The sequence below is a fragment of the Helicoverpa armigera genome, chromosome 25 (genome assembly GCF_030705265.1).
Source record: "Helicoverpa armigera isolate CAAS_96S chromosome 25, ASM3070526v1, whole genome shotgun sequence".
NCBI classification, from domain to species: Eukaryota; Metazoa; Arthropoda; class Insecta; order Lepidoptera; family Noctuidae; genus Helicoverpa; species Helicoverpa armigera.
Genome location: NC_087144.1, coordinates 1,516,068 through 1,533,492, shown reverse-complemented (window position 1 = coordinate 1,533,492; position 17,425 = coordinate 1,516,068). Strand labels below are relative to the sequence as shown.

The following is a 17,425-nucleotide window of genomic DNA, read 5'->3' as shown; positions in this document are numbered from 1 at the left end:
CAAGCACTACAGCTGTTTATTCAGAATTTTGAAAGTTATTCAAAGTTCAGACCACAGTAAACATCGCAATGATTTAAATCGACGGTCGCATACCTAACATTGTATTATTTACAAAGTAATCTTTATGTTTACGTCAGTAATTGTTTAATTTCTTATGTAATAAATATTTATATAGCGCAAACTAAACGTTAAAATATGCTGTTGCATTTTAGCCGATGCTATAAGTTTGAGTCTTTTTTAGATATATTTATGTATCCTACATTCACAGAAACTTGCAATAATCCAAATAGAAGCAAGAATGAGCCACATCATGCACCAGTTCAAAATTATTTCAATAATTAAACAAACTTATTAAGATAAACTAATTAAAATAACTCAGTCGTGTCAAAGGACAGCTAAATTATTCAAAATTGGTCACGAATTTAGTAGATTTATACATCAAGGCAATTAATTATTCCACCTGTCTAGATACGCATGTAGCTGTTATTAGCAAAAATCCGACATTGTCTCGCCTTTCTTTTAAAAAAGCCTTGAATGAAACTCAGCTCAACATCAGAAAACTAGATCATTTCATATCGAAGACAAAAAGGCATAAGTACCGTGACGCCGCGAAGGTGCCTCCTAAAAACCAACTCACAATTAAAACTTTGATGGACAACCCAGGATTCGAACCCAGGCATATCATCTTTCAAAAAAAAACCTTTAAAACTTCCTCAAAAAGGTAAAGTTAAAGAAAAAGACAGCCATGACCTTTGATCAAGGCCATGTCATGCGTATTCTTTCGCCCCGAAGTCCGCGATACAAACGATTACCATTGATTCAATTTCGGCAATTTTTCCATACACAACCTCGCGACCAGCTCGATGGGGAAGCCCACGGGTTCGAAGTACAGAGCCAGTTCATCCACCAGACTCTTGAAATTTGACGAGAACTCATCGAGGGCTTCCAACCTCAGGTCGTCGTGCCAGGCGAGGATCGCGACTGTGGGAAAAACATTTTGGTAAGTAGTATAAGTTGCCACTTATATTATTAGCAACCTGGTTGAATTTAGGATCTCCATAGTCGAAAGTATGAAACTGAAAATATGAAACTGCGTTCACCAACACGCATGGCTAACGCAGAGAGGTGAGTACGATTATCTATAGGAAAATCCCTAGCGTGCGGGGAGGCCTTTGTCTAGCAGTGGTCTTTCTTCAGCTATGACGACGAAGTAAAATTCTAACTAAGCTAATAATATGACTGAATAGCTGAAATGGGTCAATATCAAACTAGAGCAAACAAAAAATGTCTCAAATTACCTGTGATCAGAGCATAAGTAGCTATCCACATCCAGCATGCCATTTCAGGTTGCGCCACCAATTCTTGACTTTGTCCTGATGAAGGAAAAATAGTAAAATATTGTACCTAATCAGTGAAAATATTGTAATCATCTGTCTACTTCAGACTTATATTGGGGTTAGCTCCAGTCTTACGAGATGTAGCTGACTGCCTCGAAAGGACATGTGCGGGTTCTATTTCACAAATGTAACTCCTAAGCTGTTTGTACTTTCTAAGAATATTTTTGACAACATTGACTGAACAAAGGTGACGGAAAACGTCTTGACCATGAAGTCTAAAATCGTCACTGTATCTGCAAGCGTGGTGATTAACGCTCATTCCTCTTCTGTATGAGAAGAGTCTGTCTGCCATGTGAAGTGTGTCTGTATGTGAAGAGATGTCTCATGCCTGTGCTCTGCAGTGGGACTGAAATAACGCTCCTTTTCTTTGGGGAGTTGGTAAAAAAAAAGAGCTGATGATGGATGATCATACCCAGAAAAGATCCACCTGTGTCTCCTGTCCGTGTTGATTCATTTTGTTGCACTCTATCATCACGCTATTAATTTTTACCCCAACTATGGATTAAGAAATTTATTGAGCCTACATTTTAGAATTTACTGACAGCAGAATTTTGAATTTTGTAAAGAAGTGACAGTCAATCAGATTTATGAAAAAGAAAGTAAGAATAGTTTGGAATTAAATAAGTATTTATTGAGATGGATACGAGACGGTGGAATATTCTTTACTTCTCATTGGCTTTGTATATTAAGTACTAAATTTTGCTCTCGAGAGAGCTAAGTCCCGCACTTGAGTAAAAATTCTAAAATATCTTTGTGTGCATCTTTCCACCAGTGAAAGAACTTTTCAAATCGGTTTAGTAGTTTAGGAGCCTTTGGTGTACATATGTCACCGTTAGATTACAAACATCGTGTTAGCGCCATGTAAACGACGGCATGTCAACCAGCGACGTGCTGCGTGCGCCGCGGGACTTTTGTCTGTCACATTCTGTCATCTTTTGTCATGGAAGAAAATTTTTCTTTTCCCAATTTTATTTGTCTCAATAAATTGTAAACGATTAATAAACGATTTAAAGTAAAACGAATATATGCGTATCAAACATGGACCATCGAGCCACATGAAGCCTCGCATCGAATCGAGCATCGAATCAGCAAGAAACGGTCAGGCCGGTCGTTCCTGTTCTTCCTATCCTTTCCGTTTGTGTCTAATATCGTGCTGTATTTCAGAATTGCAGTTCGTAAACCTACCAATATGTGCAGTACGTGGTGCCTGTCAACTTGTATTTCGCTGTTGGTGTTTATACGTGAGTAACCGTCTCTTTGTGAACCGCCAAGATGAGTGACGAGGAATACGGTGAAAGTAATTGTTCAAATGTAGGTGATCTCAAAAAACAAAGGGGTTCTTTAAAAAGGCGATTAACGTTATTTGAAAAGTATGTTAGCAAGTACGAAAATGTAACATTATCCGAACGACAGCAAGCTGAGCTTAGTTTACGAATGGAATCGGTTACAAATGTTCTTACGTCTTTTAATAGAATTCAAGATAAAATCGAGCAATTAATAGATGAGGTTGACTTAGACAAACAAATTGAGTATAGAGAAGCTTTTGAGGACCAATATTTTGGTATTATGGCAATTGCCAAATGTTTAACCGATGTTGCAAAAGTTTCAGGTAAATGCGATAATTTACAGTCTATGCAAAATAAAAGTTCAATTAAACTACCTCAAATTATCCTCCCCTCATTCGACGGTTCGTATGATCACTGGCTCGAGTATAAAAATTCATATTTATCTATGATACATAAGCGGACCGATTTAGATTCAATTCAGAAGTTCCATTACCTAAAGTCTTCGCTTACGGGTTCCGCACTCCAAATAATAAGTGCATTAGAGTTCACTGCAGCCAATTATACTCACGCATGGGAGCTTTTAGAAAATAGGTACCATAATAACCGATTGCTTATTCACAACCATGTCAAAGCGTTGTTTACTGCACAATCTATCAATAAAGAATCTCCTTTGTTAATTAGGAAGTTAATCGATTTAGTGTTACGTAACTTGCGAGCGCTCAAATCCCTTGACGAACCCACGGACACCTGGGATACTTTAGTTATATATATTATTGTATCAAAACTCGATTCGGCTACTGAGCGTGAATGGGAGAACTTTAAGGGCACGATATCATCGGATTTCAAAACTAAAATAAAGTTAGATGATTTGTTGAATTTCTTACGTAATCGGGCTGACATGTTGGACATGATTCATAACAATCATACTCGAAATACGAATAACAAGCCTAGCAATACGTCTGAAGTCAAGAAACATACTAGTGCCGCCCATATACCGCAGTTACATAGTTTTGTGTCCACGCGTAACAATAACAATACGATTAAACCCGAAAAATCTAAGAATGTTTGTGTTATGTGCGGAGAAAAGCACGCATTGTTTATATGTTTTAAATTCCTTAATTTAACAGTTCCTGACAGAATTAAATTTGTTGATAATACGAGGGATTTGTGTCGTAATTGTTTACGTACAGGTCACACGATTTCAGAGTGTTTGTTTGGGCCATGCAAGCAATGCAAGGACAAACACAATACTTTATTACATAAGGATAAAAGCCATGTTATTGCATCGGTGCCGGCAGCTTCAACGGCGAGTGTTGATAGGGAGCCGGTTTCTGTCGTCTCATGTGCTTTGAATTTTGTAGACAACACCAGTGCCTCGCCAATCGAAAATGCGTCTTGTGTCTCAGTACCACAAGTGTTATTGTCGACCGCGATAGTTGAGGTTCTTGGTAGTGATAACAAATACTATACGGCTCGCGCATTAATAGACGGTGGTAGTCAGAATTCTTTCATTTCGGAAAGGCTCTGCCAACGTTTAAACGTATCATTAATACAGTCCACTATACAAATTGCAGGTGTGGGAAAGTCGGTTTCACACTGTAATAAATTATGCGATATTACCATGCGATCAAAAACGAATAACTTTAACATTCAATTGCAATGTTATGTTTTGCCGAGCATTACAACGAGTTTGCCGGCATCTCATATTTATTGCGACACTCTCCTCATCCCGGACAACGTATGTCTCGCGGACCCCACGTTCAACATCCCATCAGAAATCGATTTGCTGATTGGTGCTGACGTTTATGGGGATTTATTGGAAGCGGATAGAATTCGATTATCAAACGGTCCATACCTACAAAACTCGAAGGTGGGTTGGCTAATTTCAGGTCCTATATTTACAACCAATTTACGCGCTAATAAGGTTCATTGTCATTTTACACAACAGTCGAATGTTGATACACACTTACGTAAATTTTGGGAGCTAGAAGAAGTTGTAAATTCGGGTTCGGTATTAACCGAAGAAGAACGTCAGTGTGAGGAATATTTTATTAAAACCACTACACGAGATAATAGTGGCAGGTTCTCAGTTCGAATACCATTGAAGGAATCAGCTGATGTTCTTGGTGATTCATACGAGAGGGCAAAATCACGTTTCTTGTCATTAGAGCGGAAATTAGATAAATCCCCTTCGTATAAAAGGTTATACAGTGACTTTTTACGGGAGTATAATGACCTAGGGCATATGTCTAAAATAAACGAATACGCATGGCCGCATTATTTCCTACCACATCATGGGGTATTCCGCGAGCACAGCACTACAACAAAACTTCGTGTAGTGTTTGATGCTAGTGCCGCAACCACCTCTAATAATTCGTTAAATGACATACAGATGATAGGCCCTCCTCTCCTAAACGACATCTTTTCCATTTTACTTCGTTTTCGGCAGTATAAATATGTTGCCAGTGCTGACGTGGAGAAGATGTATAGGCAAGTGCTGGTTCAGCCCGATCAGCGTGACCTACAACTGATTTTATGGCGGGAAACCGCATCGGATGAATTAAGCGTATATAGACTTAATACTGTGACATACGGAACGGCGTCTGCTCCGTACTTAAGTATGCGCTGTTTGCGTCAACTAGCACTAGACACGGATGATAAAATTATTGCCAGAGTAATAAATGAGGATTTCTTCGTCGACGATTTAATAACAGGAGAAGACGACCCTCAAGTGTTGTTGAATATATGCGAAAAAACGTCAGAGATTTTAAAGTCTGCTTGCTTTCCGTTACGAAAATGGACATTCAATTTTAATGTTAACAAAGAAGTATTTAAGGAGTTATCGAGCGGTGAACACTGTCAGAATAAAACACTTGGTTTAGGATGGCAAGTAGATAAAGATATGCTTTATTTCACCACCAACGTAGAAAATACGTCAAAGGTCACGAAACGAACAATGATGTCTGTGATATCACAAATCTATGATCCGTTAGGTCTTTTAGCGCCGACAATTATTATAGCAAAGGTATTGCTACAGAAGTTATGGCTTTGTAAAATCGATTGGGATGATGCGGTTCCAACCGATATTGAATGTTTGTGGAACCGATTTATTCAAAACCTGTCGTCTTTACAGAACATCCGGGTCCCTCGTTACGTCATGAGTGAACATGTACTTAATTGCGAATTACATATTTTCACTGATGCGTCACAAAATGCGTATGGGGCTTGTGCGTACATACGCACGTACTCGGATCAATCATCGGTATCAGTCAAATTATTATGTGCAAAGAGCAAAGTGGCCCCCGTAAAAACAGTGTGTACTATTCCGCGGCTTGAACTTTGTGGTGCTTTGCTCGGCGCGCGGCTATATCGTAAAATTTTAAGTTCATTAAGGCTTACGTTTACAAAAGTTTGCTTTTGGACAGATTCCACCATAGTCATGGGCTGGATTAGAATGCCTCCTCATAATTTAAAAACGTTTGTCCAAAATCGAGTGTCCCAAATAAACGTCTTACGGGAGACGCGATTTGGTTGCATATTAAAGGCACAGATAATCCTGCAGACATTGTGTCGAGGGGCCTCCACTTAAACGAACTCCAAGACAATGATCTGTGGTGGCACGGGCCAGCCTTTTTACAGAGCCATGACATTGAATGGTCAAATAATGTTGTCATAGATAATGAAAAATTGCCCGAATTAGTCTATCAACGAAAGATTATATACTTGCTTTGAAACGTTTTATATCCCGTAGGGGTAAACCAGCTGAGATTATGTCGGATAACGCAACAAATTTTGTAGGTGCTGAACGAGAATTTGTTTCATTCATTGAAAGTAACAGTAGCGATATTGATGATTTTACTTCAAATAACAACATTAAATTTAGTTTCATTCCTCCGTATGCTCCTCACTTTGGCGGTTTGTGGGAAGCAGGGGTGAAATCGTGTAAGCACCACCTGCGACGCGTAATCGGTTCAGCTAATCTCACTTACGAGGAACTCAGTACGGTATTGGCACAAATTGAAGCCATCCTCAATTCCCGACCCTTAACTGCCCTGTCCACCGACCCTAACGACCTCCAACCCCTCACACCAGCCCATTTCCTTATCGGCCGGCCATTGACTGCTCCAGCCTGCAGAGATCTGACTGAAATATCGATTCATCGATTAATGCGCTACGACGTTATTGAGCAGATGAGGCAAACGTTCTGGAAACGATGGGCGAAGGAATATGTGGCGGAGTTGCAGACGCGCACTAAGTGGAAAACTCGTCAAGATTCTCTTGCTATCAATCAACTGGCTTTGATAAAAGACGACAACCTGCCGCCACTAAAATGGAAGTTAGGGAGAATCATACGAATGTATCCTGGAACCGATGGGATCTCAAGGGTGGCCGACCTACTGACGTCATCGGGCATCACACGTAGGGCATTCTCGAAAATATGCCCCCTGCCAGTATCACCATAGCAGACGATGTGTCTGCTAATTCGGAATGCTGAAAATGTTGGAACCGGCTGTTTCCAAGGCCGGGGCCATGTTAGCGCCATGTAAACGACGGCATGTCAACCAGCGACGTGCTGCGTGCGCCGCGGGACTTTTGTCTGTCACATTCTGTCATCTTTTGTCATGGAAGAAAATTTTTCTTTTCCCAATTTTATTTGTCTCAATAAATTGTAAACGATTAATAAACGATTTAAAGTAAAACGAATATATGCGTATCAAACACATCGTTAGATTACAATCTATCTCGAGAGATTGTAAACTGTCGAATTATTGTGAACCGTAACATCTGATTGCAATTTAACGCATTATTTTTCGCTATATTATAATCTATCGATGAGAAATTGTCAAATTGTCAACTGTCCGAAAGCTCTCCCTGATTGGTCAGTCTTTTTGTAAGATCGACCAATTACGACCAGCCGTTCTGTTTCCATGGAGTTCCCGTGTACTTTTGTATAACTAATTCTAAAGATATAAGTTATTTTCAACAGGAAATCAATTTATAATCACGAAAACACAGTTGTTTACACAATCGACAACAAACGAAATAAACAAACAAAAAATGGCGAATGCCGGAGCGGCGTGGGCACATTACGTTCTACCAATCAGCGCGCAAGATGCATTCCGTTCTACGCCAGTTGACAATTTGACCGCTTTACATTGATAGATTATAATATAGCGAAAAATAATACGTTAAATTGCAATCAGATGTTACTTTTCACAATAATTCGACAGTTCACAATCTCTCGAGATAGATTGTAATCTAACGATGTTTGTAATCTTACGGTGACACATACAAACGAAAAACTGTTTCCTCTTTATTAATTAGTATAAAATAGTATCTATTATGTATAGATAGTGATGTTCCTTTTCATATGATAAATTAAGAACATTAGCATAAAGAAATTAAATGGAAAACTACTTCAACTTAATGGCGTTTACCTTCCATTATCTTTATTACGTAACACTACACTTCATGGTACCCGACTCACACTTGACCATTAGCAAGTCTTAATTTATTTACAAAGTCATTTCCGACAATCCCGTTATTACCAGTGAAGATATTCTTATCGACAAATATTTAATTTAAACTTTATAAATATTTAATTAAAAAATACATGTTTGATAAATGCTTTTAATCCTTTTTAACCCCCGACGCAAAAACGACGGGGTGTTATAAGTTTGACGTGTCTGTGTGTGTGTGTGTGTGTGTGTGTGTGTGTGTGTGTGTGTGTGTGTGTGTGTGTGTGTATGTGGCATCGTAGCTCCCAAACGGATGATCCGATTGTAATGCGGTTTTTTTTGTTTAAAAGGTATGTTAGTCGGGAGTGTTCTTAGCTATGTTTGGTGGAAATCGGTTCAGGTCTTCAAGGTCATCAGGTCGTTTGCTAGATGTGATAGGAATGTCACACGCTCAGTTTACTTGCAAGTATATGTGGGATCTGAAATTTGAAACACTAATGTCTTTTGGAACCACTGAGCTGGTCTGCTGTTAGGGCACGAAGGTAGGAGACGTAACCCTGAACTGCCTTTTAGTAAACCCATCGAGTTTGGGCTCGTTGAATTTGTCTTGACGAGTTCTCTTCATGTTTCTAACTGACGAGAACCTGATGCTGGAAATGGGATGTGGCGGATGAAACCCTGGAATGCCGGAATGAAACGGTTAAACCGATTTATATTTTTGCTGAATATCTAGAATTTCCAAAGATTAATCTTTATTGTTTCTCAATCTGTGCAATTCTCCCAAAGCCACTTTGTCATGAGGATTGTTAAACAGCTTCCTTTGGCCGAGATCGCATATAGCGACGCCATCTTAAGATAAAATAAAATAAATGAAAGAAGGAAAAATTAAGGAGCTCCTTTAAAAAGCATGAAATAAAATTAAATTATAAATTTAAAAAAACCCCCGACCCAAAAAAAGTACGCAATAATTATGACAAAAGGTTAAAAACGATAAACCCTATAAAAAGCAAAAAATAACTTTTAACACTACGTAAACTAAATTTTGACGTGTCGGGGGACCGCTTTTTACCTTCATATATACTTAAATAAATCAAATGATACCTACCTAATTACAACATTCGTTTAAAAAAAAAACACGTATCTAAAGTAATGAATTAGAGCGGTCCCCCGACACGACAAAATTTAGTTTACGTAGTGTTAAAAGTTATTTTTTGCTTTTTATAGGGTTTATCGTTTTTAACCTTTTGTCATAATTATTGCGTACTTTTTTTGGGTCGGGGGTTTTTGATGAGTGTCTATTATATCTACTCTATTTAGGTATTTAGGGTGTCAGTTCTCGTTAATAACTATGACTAAAAAATATTTCAGTATATTTTATGTAGCCCATGTATAAAGGATGGCTATATATGTATACTTGGCCTGATTTTTATTCCGGTGCGCGAAATAGTTTTCACAGGACACTTATTAAACTACTGGCGAAAGCTATACAGACCTATTTATAAAGGGGAAACGTTTCTTTGTTTGAAACTAATGAAGTGATTTGAAAAATCTTTCACTTTTGGAAAGCTACACTATCTCTGAGTAACAAGGGGGAAAAGTTTCACGTCCCTAGAAAAAGTTCCCAGGGGATGCAGATTAAATCGTTAGTACAATATAAAACACACCCATTTTAATTACATTATTTAATCAAACTATGAACAAACTATAAACTAATACCTCACTCACGCCACTGTCTAAGTATGTATATCTTGTCACATGTTAACTCATAAAAATCTTAGCATCCTAATCTATAATTTATATTATGACATGAAGGAATCAAACAAAAGTTGGTCTGTTAGCAAATAGTAGTGTTTGTTTTACTCAATTTTACATGTAATTGCTAACTTACATCAGAAATTATTGCAAGACTAGTTGTTCTACGCAGTTTCACCCGCATCCCGAAGGACAAGGTGAGCAATAGCGATACTTGAGTACTGGTAAGCTCCTGTAACTTATGCTATCCTGGTACTTGGTGAGCAGTTGCGTCCTGTCCTGGCATATGGGGAGATCAGTTGCATCAAAATTCTGTGATTGGTATTTAGTCTGGTGGTTTATGCTGTCCTAGTACTTCAATTTTTTGGTTCAGTCGCATTCTGTAAGCCGGTTTTCGACTTATCACCCCCGTCCCGAGGAAACTTCTTCCATTACACGGGTAAAGCAAACTTTCTAACAGTGAAAAACTTATTCAAATAGGTTCAGTAGATACAGAGCCTATTCGCATCAAACAAACAAACGCTTCAGCATTATAATATTAGCAGAATAGATAAGTTAATTAATCTTTGATACACATATGTATGTTGTTATAATATATGAAGGAGTATAACGATGCTCCATGAATTCAGTGTATAAGTGAGCGCGAGAACCAAATGACGGGCGTCGCGTGTTTTATTTTTAAAAGTTGTCATTAATAATGGGTTTATAATAGTTAAATTCAATTCAATTAAAAAGCTTCAGTTTCAATTTAATTCAATTATTTAACAACAAAAACTGAATTATATAGAAATAAATGTTAAAATGTAATTTTTTGTTGTGATCTTTTAGGCAACTTTGAAGTTGCTATAAAATAGTGTTTTCATTGTTTTATAAAATTTTGCTGTAGTTATTAGTTTTAATAGTAATTCAAAATGAAGAAATACTACTTAATCTTTAGTGAAGGAAGCAAAATCAACCAAATAATTTGTGCGGTGCTAAGTAAGTGCTTTTATGATTATGATTTAGTATTTTTCTATGTCATAGTATGGACATGGCAAGAGCATAAAAAAATGTGGAAGGATATAGTAGAAAGGGACGACCAAAGAAACGATGGATGGATTGTGTGAAAGTTGACATGGCTAGAAAGAACGTTACTTGTGAGATGACGGCAGATAGAATTCTACGTCGACCTCTAAAAAATTGTGATTAGAGGCAGGGGATGATAATTCTCGTAAATTGTTTCGAGTTCTGAATAAAAGGGTTATTATTAAAATCTAAAACATTCTTCTGTTTGGAGCAGTAAACCTGCCAGTGTTTGCATACGGGGCCTGCATCGGCTGGATGTCACCAATGGGGCTCCTGTTGCAATCTAAGGACTCGCCTAGAGGCACACCACTTACTGATTTCGAGGTTTGTGTTCAAAGCTAAAGCTGTTTCTTTCCTAGCCCAAATTGTCTCACTGTTGAGCAAAAGCATCCATATTTTGTTACGTAATTTTGGAATTTATTGTGAAATAGTTAAGTCAAATTCATTCATTTATTGTTCATCATCTTCACTAAAGTAAAATCTATTGCTAAGTCCACCAGTCCTAAAGATCTTTTTCGACTGTCGTTAAAGACTTCCACTGCTGGACAAAGGCCTCCTTCCAGGTTCGCTGCACTTCTTTCACATTGTTTATTCCCTTGTCAGATATCCTGGATAGCTTCGGCGCCGTACTTAACATGTATACCAGCTGATTATCTCATGGCGATCCTGAGTGACAAGTTCGGAAGAAAACATACTCTATTCTTCATGTCTGCTGTATCATTTGTAAGTACCTACAATAACAGCTACTAAAACGCGATACATAATCTTAAAACTGTTGGCAAAGACCTAAATTCCAAAGGAGAAAACCTCTAAACCATGCAATTCACCCATAGTTACGGTTTTCATCAAATACAACTTTGCCGCAGCTTCTTTAAGCACAATGCATGGAATATTTAGAGTGGCCAGATTTTGTGTTAGTAATCACAGCTGTGACTTTAACCATGTATTAAAATTTGTTATTCTACTGCTTTTTCGATTGAAATACTCATTTCCAAACCCCATGATGAACCCATCTTAACAAATTGTCGTCGAATTCACAGGCTTGCTGGACAATAAAACTGTCTTCCATGGAAGTCTGGGCCTTCATCTTAGCGAGAGCCATGTTTGGTATAACGATGGCAGGAGCGTACGTCACATGTCCCTTGTACACGAAGGAGATCAGCTCAGCTAACGTTAGAGGCATGTTGGGGACTTTGGTAAGTTTTTCATTATATTTTTGAGACATCGTCATTCCCCTGGCATTATCCTAAATAGTTATTTGGGGTCCTCGTAGCGTATCTATTTCTTCCATAGTATATGACGGCATCTCTTGCTACAAAAAATTGTAAATTTTCACTTCCCGATCATTGGGCTAGATACCTGAATCAATGAATCTCTCGGAATTATTTCTGGGGTTCAACTGCCAAATAGATAAAGTTGCAAGTAATCAAAAACTTTGCGGGAAATAACAGCTACAAAAGGATAATTGCTTGTTGTACTAAAGTCTGCCGAGTTTCATTTAAAACATTCTAAGTCACAGTTTTCCTTAGTCATCTAAGATCAGATTTACATTGGCGTATCCTACTTAATTTCTTTTCAATCTCTTTCCAGCTAATCATGTCCCACACATCAGGGAACCTGTTCCTCTACATCATCGGGGACATACTGAGCTACCGCACGATCCTGTGGATCTGTCTGACGCTGCCGACGTTACACCTGATCCTCTTCCTCATGATGCCTGAGTCACCTTCGTATCTTATTAAGAGAGGAGAGACTGAGGTAAGTTGTGCAATCTATGTAGTTTGGTTGGCAGTAAATAGTAGCCTGGACGTAAGTTGTGCTTGGACTGAGACCAATGTGGAAAATTACATTTAGAGTTTCTCTGTTGTATGTATCAATAGTTGTTACTTGAGTACTATCCCTATACTTATTAAGTATTACCTTTATAAGATATGGAACAAATATAAGTAAAAATTCTCCAAAAAAGCAATAACACCTTTATAACAAAAAAAATTTGGTAAGACAACTATTTCTTATGAAAAAATCTTTGTGTCATGACAAGAAAGCTTCAACTCCGCCTATTTAGGTATTGTAAATCCTATTGAGACTTACAGAAGACTTTTACTTTCTTTGCAGGAAGCCATCAGAGTAATGGCATGGCTCAGATGCAGGAAAGAAGATGATCCTTTAGTTGTCAGTGAAGTGAACCAGATCAAGAAGGAACAACTGAAGGACGAAGAGAGCAACGGCTTTGTTTTAAAAGCTATTTGTAAGTTTTTATTAGCCTTAACTAACCAGACTATTTGAATTATACTGTCAGGTATTCTTTAATTGGAAAAATCATAATCATATCCTTCGATCCACTTATCAACAAAAATAGTATTTTATAGACCAAATTGCATAACTTCATTACCCACCTGTCTTGATCCCAATTTTTTTAGGGGTCAGATCTGTTTGTCTTCTTCTACCATACCTCTGTCGAACGTCATTGAACCAACTTGATGAAGAGTAATCCCTCCGTAGGCTTAACTTCATTATGGAGTTGGCAGTCTTGTAAGAGATATAAAAACATTGTGGTTCACAATCTGCAAAATCTAAATCATGGATCTCTGTTGCCTTGATTCAGTCAATGATATTATTTTGGTCACAGTCGCTAATAATAGCAATTAAGCTCATTGAGCGCTGAACACTCAAACACGCTGACCAATTGTTCCTCATTGCGACTATAGAACTGTTTTATAAAGAAACAGCATTAGGTTGGACAAATTTTACCTTTATTTTATATCTAATAGCTTACTAGTTGCTGTTACATTGCGTCTCAAGCGACAATTCATAGACCGGGGTTCAAATAGGCTACAAAAATCTTGAGGATCCCAACTTTCTATCTCAATCAGCGGCTTTACCGTGAAAGCATGATAAACGCACTTAACCATTAAACATTCAATAAATAAATAAAATAATGTTTATTGACAGAAAGTAACCTTACATAGCTTACATTGTCATTGAACCACAAACTAAGCGCAGCTTGTATTTTGTGGCTCCGGTATAATATGGATCTGCTGTTATCTAATAGTTGTCGTAAAAATGTAGGTAGACACTCTTTCCCCCTACACTTTGAGGTTTAAAAATAAACAAAGAAAGAAAACATAACGTGGTGCCAACCCCCCTTTGAAGCACGTTTCTGATACTGCACACACCATAAAGTAATTCAAATACTCGTCAACTGCGGTTTTTCCATTATACAAGATTAATCTTCTCGTAATAAAATCTAATTTATTAACAAATAAGATAGCTTAACAGTAGTATAAACTAAGTGTGCCCGCAGTCTGTAAACTTTTAGTCAGTCGATAATTTGTTTGGGCTCATAAATCAATTTACGAAGATGAAACGATGATTTTTATATAAACTCAATAGGTTTAAAATTATTTGCACACCAATTCCATTTGGTAGAAAATAGGGCTCTAACATGTTTAATTTTAAGACCTTTCAGTATACCTACCTAAGCTCACAAATAAATACATTGAATTGAATTGTAGTACGCACATTACAAAGATCAGGTATTCAGCCAGTACCACTGACCGATTGAAAACTTTGATTTGCAATCAATCTTCCTCAAAAAAAAAAAAAACTGTCAACTATTGGATCATTACTGTCGGCCACTGTTTAGTTTCCAGTGAGCAGGTACTCATTAAAATTACTCCTATAGTAATAAAATCTAAATCATTCACAAATATGATATCTCAACTGTAGTATAAACTGAGTTTATTTGACTTACTACTATTTTAGGCGTATCTTGTAATACCTCATTCGAGTGCACCTGTGTTTATTTTTTGCGTTTGTATAAGAAAGCGATTTATAATGTTTGTCTAGTAATTTAATTTGTTTAATTAGTAGTGTAAAATATTAGTGAGCGTGTGCAAATATTTTATGATTGTTTATTTAAATATTTTAAGATTCATGTGACAGACGAAATCACGTTTGTTAATGATTTGTTTATATTCCTATTGACGTTTTTCTTTGTTCACATTTTTTGTGTTATGTTTAAAATGAAAGCCAATGGAACAGCTGTTTTTGAAATAATCACACATTGCTTAGGAAAGCAATTTATACATGGACTCCTTTTTATCTAAGCTATGTCATTTCTTTGACGCATCTGTATATGTGTAAGTGGCATCGTAGCTCCCGAACGAATAAACCAATTTTTACTATGTGTTCTATTTTCTAATTCACAGGTCAAGATAAAATCCTCGTCCGAGCTTTCATCATAGCCATAGTATTGGCATTAGCAAGAGAAGTATGCGGTTCCATCCCAGTGCTGAACTTCGCTGGGGAGATATTCTCCATGTCCTCAGAAGGTTCAGGGTTAGTCCTGACTCCTAACCAGCAAGCCATGGCTTTGGGTGCCGTGCAGGTTATAGGAGCTTCCATGGCGTCTTTTCCGGTCGAGAAGGCTGGTAGAAAGGTAAGATTATTGTGTCTTTAAAATTTGACATAGATAAAAGACTCTTCTGGTATTGTAATGAGGTCTAGTTTTGATTGCTCAGAGAAGACATTACTTCAATATCCTAATCTACATTTATGTTTGTTTATAAAGTTCTGAAGCGAATGAACCTGCGTTTGAAATATTATTATTAAGCCTAATTGGTACCCAAGAATTAGGTCCGTGCTTAGGTTGCTCATAGTGACTCCTCTACCCAGCAACTTCCAGAATTTTTAATCATTACATTATAACAACCAGTATGATTTATTTTATTTTATTTATTTTATTACCAGTCATTTGATTGCAGGTTCTGTATCTTGCTATCCAACACAAATAAATAAAGGCAAATGCTTAAGTTTTAACTAGAATAAGGTTTTTTATATGCATTTTCAGAAAAAAAAATGCATTTTCTTTTATAAAATCTTTCTTCTCCTCAACAGCCACTCTTCGTGGGTACAGCATTCGTGTCAGGTCTAAGCATGTGCGCCCTAGCATCCTGGTTCGTGGCTAGAGAGTACGCGGTCTTCACTCCAGCCTGGATACCGGTAGTGGCTCTCTGTTTGTGCATCTTTTGTGATGCACTGGGATTGCAGCCCGTGTCTGTCATTGTTACTGGGGAGATATTTTCGTTTAAGGTGAGCATTCGAGTTATTGATATTGAGAACATTAATAATTTTCTGTTGATCAATAAAATGATTATGATAGATGGGATTTTTGAAATATGAAAGAATTTTGCTTATAAATTAGTAATGTAGGTAATGCGCTGTTCATAATTTATTCTACAATAGTTTGATGATACTAGTTGGGATTGCAAAACAATGTACATGTAAAACAAAGTATTTATATTTCAACATTTTTATTATTGCATCTACAAATTGCATTTACAAACAAAATGCAGCACTTACTAAAGCTCTTGAAAGAACGATAATTTCTTAGAAATATTCGAATAACCTATTGACTACCTAACCTAGTCAGTAACTTTATTAAAATCCTCAATACAATCAAAACTAATACCTAACCTAATCTCATTTCCAGTACCGAGGCTCAGTAATGGCGATAACAATGTCAGCAGCATCATTCGCAGCCTTCGTACAGACACTCTTCTTCAAGCCCCTGGTGAACGCAGTAGGCGCTCACGTGGCATTCTACTTCTTCGGGGCAGTCTGCATAGTGACTTCCATCTACGTCATCCTTAAAGTGCCGGAGACGAAGCAGAGGATCCTTGAAGAGATCTATGAAGACTTGAAGACGAAGAAAGAAAAGAAGATGGAGAGAGAACAGATGATGGCTATTGAGGCCGCTAAAGTAGATGTTTAAAGCAAAGATAGGATATAAGGTTGATAATAAAAAATCTTTTAAGGTAGAATGCATTTTCTTTTATAATCCATGTAAATGTAAAAGTTATAAGAAACAATATTTATAAACCTAAAATATTGATCGTGGAATTTACCCATTTCAAAAACGTAATAAAATTAGTAAATACGATAATTTTCCAAGTAGGTACATTAGGTGTAGATGTTATTTTAAAAAGGTACGACCAAAAAGTGCTACAACAATGAATTTCAATTAAGTAATTGATTAAAATATGACCCTACTTTACATTAATTCTAACATGACATTCAAGGTAACTCTTATATCAATACGAATCAACTTTATTCATTAAGATATCACATTTTTCACTTACATTCACAATATTGTCGTTCGTAGTCACAATATCATAACAGTGCGGTTAAACAAAACAAAATTATTCATTATGCAACGAAAATTAATTATTAGCAAAACCTTGATAAGCATTTTCTACCCTTTTTACTTCATCAACACTATTTTCTGTATGCGAAAGTATAATATTCATTACAATTTTGTCAAACACGTTTCGAGGAAAAACACTGTGTGCTCTGTTATTATCATCTGTATTATGTTTTGCTACTATTACTTGATCATGAAGTATACCGCTTTCAGCTTGGTTACTTATAGATGTGTATACAATATTGTGTATTTTGAATATGT

General features: G+C 37.0%; 1 protein-coding gene across 1 annotated transcript; it reads left to right on the top strand.

Moving 5' to 3' along the window:
• The first annotated feature begins 10,520 nt into the window (after positions 1-10,520).
• Positions 10,521-16,784, top strand: LOC110377102 (solute carrier family 2, facilitated glucose transporter member 6). The gene is made up of 9 exons (XM_064041540.1): positions 10,521-10,872; positions 11,174-11,283; positions 11,563-11,682; positions 12,000-12,155; positions 12,550-12,717; positions 13,075-13,207; positions 15,171-15,400; positions 15,859-16,053; positions 16,454-16,784. Exons 1-9 carry the CDS (start codon positions 10,806-10,808, stop codon positions 16,733-16,735), a joined length of 1,461 nt encoding a protein of 486 aa, XP_063897610.1. The 5' UTR covers positions 10,521-10,805; the 3' UTR covers positions 16,736-16,784.
• Positions 16,785-17,425: the final 641 nt, after the last annotated feature.